We start from the raw sequence: 11,661 nt of genomic DNA, 5'->3' as shown, positions 1-11,661 counted from the left end.
TCATGTTCTCTCTCTGTCTCTCTCATAAATAAATAAAATCTTTTTTGAAAATTTCAGCAAAGCAGTCTTGTAAGCGTTTATATGGTCAATTGTTATTCCTGCTACACTTATGTAAATAACCAGGTCAAGCTGAGTGCAAACAAATCCATTTCACTGTGATTATCTGGGAAAAATCATGAGGATAATTGCAGAGAGAAAAATTATGTTTGTACCTCTGTCGATATTAGATTCGAATCTTGTTAATGGTCTCTGAGGTTTTGTGATAGGCCTGTAAATTGGACTGGACCCTGAATTCTTCTAGTTTCCTTAACTATCTGGCCATGACTCTCCAAAATATTATTTCCAATTTTATTCCACCCTTCTGAGTTGGAATCCCTAGGAACAAAGACAGCCCTTGAACTTCCTTGAAAAAGACTATGTGAGGTCCTTCCCACTGCAGGGACCAGAAGCCTGGGTACAGATCTCACAGCTAAAGAAAACTCACCTGACAGCTGGTCTTACATGAATGAATGCTGGAGACCCTTTGCACCGAATGATTAGGAAGAGAAGCAGCTGACATCGATGTAGGACACTCTGGCCCAAGATACTTTGAACATGAAATCCTTTCTTCTTCCCTTTCTTTCTTTGACTCTGGCATTGGTCTGGAAAGATAACACCATCATCCGTATCTCCCAGGCCATTGCTAAGGGGGATAACTCTGGAATTATTTATTTATTTATCTGGGCAAGAGGGGGAGAGAGCAGGTGCATGTGTTTATGGGGGTGGGAGAGGCAGGGCACAGGAGGCGGGGCGAGGAGGGAGAGAAGAGAGAACATATCCTCCAAGCCAGCTCTATGCACCACACCCCGCATACAGGGGGCTTGATCTCAGATTCTGAGATCATGACCTGAGCTGAAATCAACAGACGCTTAACCGACTGAGCTACCCAGGTGCCCCAATCTCTGGAATTTCAAACAATGTTTTGTTTCGGGCTAGGAGAAAACCTGGCCTAACTAACCGATGGTCTTTTGATCTATTTAGCTGGTTACCTGCAGGTTTGGGCTCCTGATTTAGGACCATTATATAAACTGGGTTTATTATTATTTTTTAAAGGTTTCATTTCTTTTTTGGGGAGGGAGGGAGAGAGAGAGAGAGAGTGCAAGCAGAGGGAGGCACAGAGGGAGAGGGAGAAGCAGACTCCCTGCTGAGCCGGGAGCCCAGCTTGGGGCTCAAAAAAAATCACAGGATCCCAAGATCATGACCTGAGCGGAAGGCAAATCCTTAACTGACTGAGCTACCCAGCTGTCCCTGGGTTTATTTTTCTGCTCCTTGTTTTTTTTTTTTTTTGTACAATCATTTTTAAGCCTTGTACCCACTGCCCATCAAATCTTTGTAGAAATGACGACCCCAAAGGCTGACGCTGGCTCAAGGTTCAAGATGACCTCTAGCACTTACAACCTTGATAAGATAAGAGACTTTAAATGGGAAATACCAGAGAGTTCTTTCTCTTACCCCGCCTTCCTCAAGGTGGTCTTAAATGGCTTCCCTTTGCTATGCACTTTCCCTTTGACATGCAACTTGATGATTGGGAAAGGTCCTTCCTGGCCCCGAGGGACAAACCCACTAAATACAGAAAGTCTGACTCTTGAACAGGATGATTTCAAGAAAAGACCTTGATCAAAATGGGGGAATGTGAAAATGAATAAAGGAAACCTCATTCATCAAATATGGAGCAGGGACTGGGACACGGGGCTGGCTCGAGTGAGTCTTAATCTCAGGGTTGTGAGTTCAAGCCCCACATTGGGCAGGGAGCCTACTTAAATTTAAAATAATGGAGTGGGGAAGCCATGAGGGGAGGGGGCTCATGCACCACCACTCACACAGACCTGCGGGAAGAAAGGCGATGTCCTCTCCGCCGGGCAATCACAGCCAATGAGAAGCCACAGCCACTTCCAGCTCTCATTTTCCTCCAATGAACTGTTGTTCCAAACAACCCTTCCCAACTTCCTCCTTTGTTCTGTAGAAGGATGTTCACCTTTGTTCTCCCGACCTGCCCGTGGTTCCCTCTAGTTTGCAGTTTCTCTGCCATTCCCAAGTAACCTCAATTGCTATTCCCTAAGCTTTGTTGTTTAATTTTTTAGTTTGACAGTAGATAAATAATATACTTTTCAAAGATTTTATTTAGTTATCTTTTGGGGGGGGTGGGGCAGAGGGAGAGGGAAAGAGAGAATTTCAAGCAGACTCCCCACTGAGCGTGGAACCTGGCCCCGGGGAAGGGGGGGCTCAATCTCAGGACCCTGAGACCATGACCTAAGCCAAAATCAAGAGTCAGACGCTCAACCGACTGAGCCACCCAGGTTCCCCGGTATTTATGTTTATTGATTGACCACTTATGAGAAAACAGAGACACCGCACCTCCGGATACAGAGGGCATTTTATTCACCCAACACCAACAGGCCATGAGGGGTTGCACAGAATTTAATTTTCCAAGTCACATAAACTTACCTCTCTAAATAATGTGAAAACATTTGATGGGCATTTTGCCAAAATATATTAAACTCTCCCTTGCTTTTTTTTTTTTTGGTACAAGAACATAAGGAAGAATTCCACACCAGTGTTAGGGCAGGGAACCAGCCAAGAATATTGACTCCGCTTCTTTGCTTTGGTGAAGACTCAGCTTTTACTGAATAAGAATGTTTAGGAGCAAATCAAATCTTAATGGAGACATCTTTCTTAAAAGTTCTCTTCTTCCTCAGTCCCAGCGAGCCTTCTGCTGAAGAAAGTCTCCGGGTTCTGCAAAGGACAGCAGGGTCAAGAGCAGGGTCCAGGTGTCCTTGGGCTTAAAATTCAACAGTTAACGATTACTGCTGTTCTGTGAGTAAAGAGATGTATCTTTGCACCCATTTTTCCTTTGGTTGTGCACAGACTTTATGGCCTTTTTTGGTAGTGAATCTGTGGAAAAGAGAAGCTGACAGTCAATACTGAGAACTTTTGCCTCCTGTAGAGATAGAAAGGGGGGCGGGGCGTCAGCCCCTTGACTCACTCTCTCTCGCCTTATTGCACCTGTTACAGTTTCTGCTCCCTCTTCTGGTCCTTGCTTTCCCCTTTGCCCCGTTTTCCACTGGAGCCCATGCTGCCAGGCCCATCTCTCCCAGGAAATAACTTCCAACATCTTTAGTCCAAAGCATGTAACCTGTACCATGCCTCTTAATTCTTTTGTTTTAACATAAAAGCTTTATGGAGATACAATTCACATACCATGCAATTCACTCTTTTTTAAGTATATCATTATAATTCAATGGCTTTTAGTAGATCCACGCATAATGAAAACATCACCACCATCCACTTTAGAACATTAGCCTGACTCCCAAAAGTCTTTAGTATTTTTAATTCATGGAATCATAGCACATCAGGTCTTCAAGCAAAAACGCGAGATCACAGCCCGTCACGCTGCTCGATTCTTTTTTTTTTTTTTTTTAAAAGGAAGCAGGGTATTGTTTTCTTTTTTTTTTTTTTTTTAAGATTTTATTTATTTATTTGACAGAGATAGAGACAGCCAGAGAGAGAAGGAACACAAGCAGGGGGAGTGGGAGAGGAAGAAGCAGGCTCATAGCAGAGGAGCCTGATGTGGGACTCGATCCCATAACGCCAGGATCACGCCCTGAGCCGAAGGCAGATGCTTAACCGCTGTGCCACCCAGGCGCCCCTCGCTGCTCGATTCTTAACCACATTATCATGGGTTGTTTGCCACGGCTAGTTATATAGGATTCTTGCATTCCTTACAACACTATGCACTCCTGAGGAGTGGGGGGTCGTGTTTGACACCCTGAGTGTCCTCCAGCCTCAGATGTGATGAGAGCCTAGGTCGGGGGTGCTCTAGCCTGGAGGGCTACAGAGTATTCACGGGGCTCTCAGGCTGGCCCCATGCTGGAGAGAAGAGCCAAAAGGATGGGAAAATGAGGGAGAGGCAGGGTTCTGTGAACCTTTGAAATTTCTTTGACAGCACTCCCATTGAAAGATGGGGATTTCTGTCCCCACCCTTTGAATGAAGGCCAGCCTTAAGGACTGGTCAACCAGTAGATCGCAGCAGAGGTGACGCTGTGACCTCATAGGCTAGATCATAGAAGGTTATGCAGCTTTGGCCTGGTTCACGGGCCACTTATCCGGGAGCTTTGAATCAGCTTGTACGAGACACCACCACTCCAGGTAACCACACCGCGCAAAAGCCCAAACTGGCCCAACAGAGACACCACACAGAGAGGCCCGGAAGAGAGACGCCAAGCCGGAACCACCCCGCCCAGCGCTGCTGAAAGTCCTGTCCCACAGAGATCAGAAAGTGATCCTTGTTGTATTAAGCCACTAAGTTCCGGGGTGGTCTGTCATGCAGTGATTGATAACTGATTTGGCCCCTCCCCTTCCCTTTACAAATAAGGAAACTTGACTTGCCCAAGGTCACATAGCTTGTAAGTGACAGAGCCTCTGCTTTGAGCCCAGCGCGGGGCTCTTTGCCAGGTGTTACAGGTTGACATCTTAAAAGCCTCAGAAAGCTTCAAATCAAGACACAAAGGAGAAGACCCAGGGTATGCCCCATCCACAATTAGGCACCTGTGTGTCCCTTTCCTGTTCCTGTCTCAAAACAATGACATTCAGATCTGCCACTGGAGCCCCTTCTCCCCGCTTCTGCACCATTCTCTGATGTTCGGGAACCCTGTGTCCTGGGGAGCAGCAACCAGCCCTTCCCTGTGTATTTGCATTTAAAGATTAAAGATTTGCATTTGCCAGACTCCTACGGTGTGCAGGCACAGTGCCAAAGACTTTGCATGTGATCCTCTCATTTAGTCCCGCCAGGAGCCCTGTGTTCTCTCTCTCACTACCGAAGAGCCCGGCATGACTGGGCTCCTGTCTACCTGTTTGTTTGTCAGTGACATGTTCCTCCCACACACTTGCTGCTCACCACTTTGGAACAAGGCCAATCCCACTTATCCTTTGGGGGTCTGAGTGTACATGTCTCATCCTCTGGGAGACCCTCCCCCATCCAGTTAGGTCGTTGTGTGACTATGATGAAGGGAGGCAGAATATGGCACCCCAAAATGTCACTTTGGCAAAAGGATTATTTTGAGCTAAAGCACTTAAAACAAACAAACAAACCAGCAGGTGCAAGAAGGTTCTGACCTCCTCTTTTTCTCCTGAAAGCAGGAGATAGAATGCCCATGTGAAAGATATCCTTCCTGTACCAGGAGGAAAGAAATATTCCTATCGCCAGAGATAGGAAGTCAAGGCCAAGAGAATTCTTTAACAGACCTTGTTAAGGGAAGTCTTACTATCCCATACAGCCTATCCCACAGATTTTAGTCACATTTCCACAATCGACTCTCTCTGTTCAAGCTAGCATAAGAGCATTTGGTTTTTGCCACTTCTTTGGTCTTTATTTTCCTCTGGGAGCTCCCATGTATGTGTAAAAATTTGTGTGCCTTTTCTTGTTTTGTTTTGTTTTCTGTTAATCTGTCTTATGTCAATTTCCTTCTCAGGCTCAGCTGGAGCCCCTAAGAGGGCAGAGATAAGGTTCTGCGCCCCCCCCCACAGCGACAGATTCCCTCCTCCTCTCTCTCTTCATTACAGTAGTGATTATCTATTTTGTGCAAACGCCTTTAACAGCCTTTTCTTATGCTAAGATATAAGATCTAGAAGGGCTGTCTGTTCTCTCTTTTATACCCAGCACTTAGCACATTGTTTGGTACATGGTATATGAAAGTTAGGAAACGAAGGCCCCAGGGTCACACTCCTTAGTAGGCAGACGCAGGGTGACAACCCAAATTACCAGAGTCCCATCCTGAGCCTCATCTTGGTGCTGGGGGGGTCTAGCCAGCGCCCAGGCACTTACATGTCTGGTGAGGATCCTGCAAGTCCAAACAAGAAATACTCACATCACGGCCTGCTGGGAGCAGCTGTTCCTGGTGAATTTATAGGAATGCACCCACTTCCAGGGAAGGATCTTGTGGCTATATTGGAAGCAGCAAAACTTGGCCACATCACTGCCACCTAAAAAACAGGGAGATTAAGGAGCTGGGAGGTGACCCTTGGCTTCTACTCCCAGCCCGCCCCGGGGAAGGTAGGGGGACACCTCCATACGTGTGGCAATTCCACGATGGACATTCAGGATGAAGATCAAGAGAACAAGAAAGCCGATGGGAAAGCTCTTCATGGTGCTGCAAGCTGGGCCCTTCACAGCTTTCTCCCACATTCCTCCTGACTCCACCTGACCTCCTTTAATAGGGCTAAGTTGTCCCTGGAGAGAATTCCAGAGAAATTTGTGGTTGAGAACAAGGGCAGCTCTTTTGACCCTACAGTGGGGGCGCAACCTGATACCTTTGGAAGAAGATTGTAAAGAAAGGAAATGTCATCTGAGGGAAGGGGAGGAGCCAGCACACCACTGGGAGTTTCTGCAGGGGTGTTTTTGTCCGAACCAATGCTTTGTTGTTTGAAAAGCAAAAGCAGAGGAAATGAATAATGGTTCTCCAGAACTGACTTAAAATACCTTAGAATACAATGGATGTCCTCGATTGATTTCTGGCTCTTGACCAAAGCTTCTTTGCTTCTTAAACATTGCTTATCTCTCTTTTAAAGATTTTATTTATTTATTTGAGAGAGAGAGAGAGCGCGAGAGGGGGTAGGGTGGCGGGGAGGTTTGAGGGAGAAGCAGACTCCCTGTGAGTAGGGGCTCAATCCTGGGACTCTGGGATCATGACCTGAGCTGAAGTCAGATGCTTAACCAACCGAGCCACCCAGGCATCCCAACACGGCTTATCTCTTGATGAGGCATGGACAGTCTCAGGACATGAGCATAGGGCAGCCTGGTCTCGACGATGAATGTTTGAGAACAATGCTGTGGCATGTACCCATACTATCTTCTCAGTGCCACACAATCACTTCACCCTTGGTGCCAGAGCTGTTTGGGGACACTTAAAGCTATCTCACTTGGTTTAGAGGGTCCCAAACCTGACAGAGCATCACAGTTGCCTGGAGACCGAAAAAAGAAAGAAAGAAAGAAACCACAAGGATATTCCCTGTTCCGGCTTTGTACCTCCTGGGTGAGGCTCTTTGGGAGAGACACCCAGGAATCTGTATTTTAGCCAGATTTGACTAAAATGGGGAAAGCGTAGTCTAGAGGGGGGCAGTGAATTTCGCCGAGTCTTAGGGAAGGGTAGAGCGGGACTTTCAGATCTGTATTTACCCGCTGATAATGCCCCCCTGGGGCTTTAAAAATTTGAGTTTAAGGCAAAAAAAAAAAAAAATTCCACTAGCCATCTAGAACCATAGCATTTTTCAGAGCTAATTGGGACCCTTTATTTTTATTTTTTTTTTTAAAGATTTTATTTATTTGACAGAGATAGAGACAGCCAGTGAGAGAGGGAACACAAGCAGGGGGAGTGGGAGAGGAAGAAGCAGGCTCCTAGTGGAGGAGCCTGATATGGGGCTCGATCCCAGAACACCGGGATCACACCCTGAGCCAAAGGCAGACGCTTAACGACTGCGCCACCCAGGTGCCCCTAACTGGGGCCCTTTAAAACATTACTGCCCCCTTCTCCCAACGCCTCAGTCATCCAGACTATTCTGACTATGGTTCTGAGCTCACTGTAGACCTTGTCTCAACCTAAGACAGCTCTGACTTTGACAAAATTCTTTTAGGTTCTTTAAAACATTACTGCCCCCTTCTCCCAACGCCTCAGTCATCCAGACTATTCTGACTATGGTTCTGAGCTCACTGTTGACCTTGTCTCAACCTAAGACAGCTCTGACTTTGACAAAATTCTTTTAGGTTCTTTAAAATTTAGCTGAAATCTTTATTTCCATTGCTTCTAGTCTGTTCAAAAATGCCTGATTTCTCTTCTCTTCTTTTGGAAGGGGAGCAAATGGAGGTTTTGGCAGATTTGAAAACCATTGTTTTAGTTTGGGCTCCCCTAAAACAGGTGCTGAGACAAGAACCACAGCAAAAGCAATTCGTGAAGGGGCTAATTCCAGAAGACACCAGTTGGGGAGAGTGGGCAGGAGGTGGGGAAGGGAGGGCACCAACACGGGGGTGGGTGATCAAGCAGGTTACTGTCCCGGACAGCTGAAGCTTGGTAGCTCTGAGGGGCGCGGGGGACCCGTGCAGAACTAACCTGAGTTGGCCCAACTGTGGGGTGAGGAAGTGGGGATATTAACCCTCCACGTCCCTTCATGTCGTTGGCTGAGGGCTCCATCCCACATCTCTGTCTTGTTTCAGGAGCAGGCTGAGAGCACTCTGCCATCAGGGTAATAGCCCTCAGGCAGGGCAGGTGTCCTCAATTACAGCCTTTGACTCACAGAAGTGAGTGATAAGGGGATATGAGTGGGGCCCCAACGGCACCTGCTACCATTATTATGTTTGTCCTTGAACCTTCTCTCTTTCAGGATAAGCCTCCTCACCCATGCCTTCAATTTGCCCCATACCATCCTACTGACCAGCTTCACACATCAGTTCCTGCTTCAACAGCTGCAGTGTGCTGGGGGGGACACAAAGATTTCATAAATGGGACACAATAAACACTAACCACAAGGGGCAGATAAAGGGTTGATCAATTGGACTGTAGTTAGAATTTGAAACTTTTATTCATTACAAGGCACCAATAAGAGAGTGAAAAGGTGGGAGGGTTGGGTAGATTTTTGCAATATGTCTATACTAGATTGAAGAGTGTGTCCCCAAAATTCATGTCAACCCAGAACTTTGGAATGTGATCTTTTTTGGAAAACAGGGTCTTTGCAGCTGTAATTAGTTAAGAGGAGGTCATATTGGATTGGGATGGGCTCTTGTGATATTGTGGTTTATAATAAATACATATTTGGTCTATAACCCTTGGCACACAGCTCCTAAAACCTTTGTAATTTTCTTTCTTTTAAAAAAAATTATTTTAGAGAGAGAGTGAGGGGCAGAGGGAGAGAGAGAGAGTCTTAAGCAGACTCCTCTCTGAGTACAGAGACCGACACAGGATTGAATCCCACAACCCTGAGATCACCACCTAAGCTGAAACCAAGAGTGAGCTGCCCAGCCCACTGCGCCACCAGGTGCCCCAAACCTGTGTAATTTTCTAAGCTGGGAGAGCAATGGGAGCATCTTTTGTTTCTAATATTTGGTCGTTTGTCCTCAGTTCTTGAAATAGCTCCAGAGCAATAAAGACGAAAGGAGCATCTTTTTACACATAACCAGCCCTTTCCAACCACACTTGTGTTGACCTGAACGCGGTGATTTTTGAACAGCCCCAGGATAAAACCACAGGGAGGGGGATCGTTACCAGGGGAAGCAGCCAGGTGATTGGAGGAGTGGAACTTTCAGCCCCACCCCCCAATCTCTGGGGAGGGGAGAGGGGCTGGAGGTTGAATTAATCCCCAGTGGCCAATGACTTAGTTAATTATGCCTACATAATGAAGCCTCCCCCCAGAATACCCAAAAGACAGGGCTCAGAGGGCTTCTGGGTTGGTGAACATGGGGAGGTGCTGGGAGAGTGGGGCACCCACTCCCACCCAGAGGGCTTGGAAGCTCAGCTCCCTTCCCCACACCTTACCCTCTGCATCTCTCCCATGGAGCTGTTCCTGGGTTGTATCCTTCAGGATAAATTGGTAATCTAGTGAATAAATCCAGTTTTCCTGAGTTCTGTGAGCTGCTCCAGCAAATGATCAATCCTAAGGAGGGGATCACGGGAACCTCCAATTGACCACTGGCGGGTCAGAAGCACAGGTGACCGACCTGGACTTGGAACTGGCCACTGAAGCAGGGAGGGGCGGCCTGGTAGGGTGGAGCCCCTCACCTGTGGGATCTGATGCAATCCCCCGGTAGATAGCGTCAGGATTGAGTTACATTGCAGGATGCCCAGCTGGTGTCTGAGAATTGCTGGGGGTGAGGAAAACCCACATAGGGCGTCGGAAGCGAAGCCTGGAGAGTGGAGTGTTGTAGTGAGTAGACATAAAACAGAAGAGTTGTTTCCCTTTCAGCTCTTAATCCAGTGACTGATGTCCTCATAAGAAGGCCATGTGAAGAGACACAGAGACACTCAGGGAGGGAGAAGGCCATGCGAGGACAGAGGCAGAGACTGGTGTGATACAAACACTAGCTAGGAGCGCCAAGGAGTGCCGGGAGCCACCACACGCTAGGAAGAGGGGAGGAAGGATTCTTCCCTAGAGCCTTTGGAGGGAGCACGGCCCTGCTGACACCTCGACTCCAGACATCCAGCCTCCAGCACCACGAGAGGACAAACATCCGTTGTTTTAAGCCACCCAGTTTGGGGTAAATTGTTACGGAGGATCTAAGAAACTAATAGCACATGTATCCGGGGCTAGAATTAAGAATATAAAAAGAAACAATACATCCCCCCACCAAAAAAAGGCTGAAACTTGAACACTCTATGAAGGAGGCAACCCAAATGATGAATGAGAGAGGCCTGATTCTATTAGACCTTAGAGAAATGCAAATTTAAACCACAATATGGTAGTGCTCACATACCCACCAGAATGGCTAACGTGAAAAAGATGGAAAATACCAAGAGCCAGTGAGGAGATGGCCCCGGAAAAATACCACGGTGGGAGTGGCAAGCAATGGGCGGTATTTACTAACGTTCAATGTACATATTCTCTATAATCAGGCACTTCCACTCCTAGGAATAGAAGTGTACTGGTCAGAAATGTGTACGTGTGTTTGCCAAAAGACATTGTTCATAATAACCCCAAACTGGAAATTACGCAAATATCTGTCAACGGTAGAATGGAAATGAATTGTGGTATACTAACATTATCCACCGTATAACAATGAGAATGGGCTATAATTACATGTATTATGCTGAGGAAAAGAAGCCAGATAGGAAAGAAAAATACTGCAGGATCCCATGTGCATAAAGTTCCAAACCATCACAGCAAACCCGTAATGATGGCGGTCAGAATGATGGTTACCTTTGGGAAATAGCAAGGGGAAGAGAGGCCCAAGGGGAGCTCTGTGGGGGGCTGATACACTCTGCTCCCTGATCAGGGTACCGGTGTACCTTTTCATCTTGTGACAATTCATTGAGCTGTTCTCTATGGATTTATGTACTTTTCTGGATTATGCATATTATATTTCAATACATTAGTGAAGGAGAAGGAAATGATATGGTGGATAAATTAGTGAATCCTGGTTCCTGCTCTGTTCCCCCCAGCCTCTTCCCTATGGTTGAAGCCCATGCCCCTTACCCTCCAGCCTGGTGGCTGGGCTCTGGCCGTGTGTGTATGGCTCTCAGAACCGTCAATTCCGTATGGTTCCCAAGGTGTAGACTGTAATCTGCATTCCAAACTACTCTGGACACGCTTCCAGAATCAGGCCTGCTGTTTTGTTGTCACTCTTCTGGCTTGTGTCTCTAGGCCCATCTTCCTTAGCTGAGCTGCTCTCCCTGGTTCCCCTCATTATAGACTGAATTGCGTCCCCTGATCCCCAACGTAACTGTATTTGGAGATAAGACCTTTCAAGGGGTAATTAAGGTCAAGGGTAGGGCCCTGAGTCAATAGGACAGGTGTCCTTATAAGAAAAGGGAGAGATGCCAGGGATGTGTGCACACAGAGAAAAGGCCATTTGGAGGCACAGCGAAGAGGTGGCCACGTGCACACCAAGAAGAGAAGCCTTGGGAGAAACCAGCCCCGCTGATG

At 47.0% G+C, this 11,661-nt stretch overlaps 1 protein-coding gene across 1 annotated transcript; it reads right to left on the bottom strand.

The window, feature by feature from the left end:
- Positions 1 to 2,344: 2,344 nt before the first annotated feature.
- CCL26 (C-C motif chemokine ligand 26) lies at positions 2,345 to 9,667 on the bottom strand. Its single transcript, XM_002923471.4, has 4 exons — positions 9,558 to 9,667; positions 6,109 to 6,265; positions 5,904 to 6,018; positions 2,345 to 2,931 (listed from the first exon to the last, which is right to left on the bottom strand). Exons 1-4 carry the CDS (start codon positions 9,573 to 9,575, stop codon positions 2,841 to 2,843), a joined length of 381 nt encoding a protein of 126 aa, XP_002923517.3. The 5' UTR covers positions 9,576 to 9,667; the 3' UTR covers positions 2,345 to 2,840.
- Positions 9,668 to 11,661: the final 1,994 nt, after the last annotated feature.

The sequence above is a fragment of the Ailuropoda melanoleuca genome, chromosome 10 (genome assembly GCF_002007445.2).
Source record: "Ailuropoda melanoleuca isolate Jingjing chromosome 10, ASM200744v2, whole genome shotgun sequence".
In the NCBI taxonomy this organism is placed as follows: domain Eukaryota; kingdom Metazoa; phylum Chordata; class Mammalia; order Carnivora; family Ursidae; genus Ailuropoda; species Ailuropoda melanoleuca.
The sequence above is the reverse complement of the archived record's forward strand: the minus strand, read 5'-3'. Positions and strand labels throughout refer to the sequence as shown.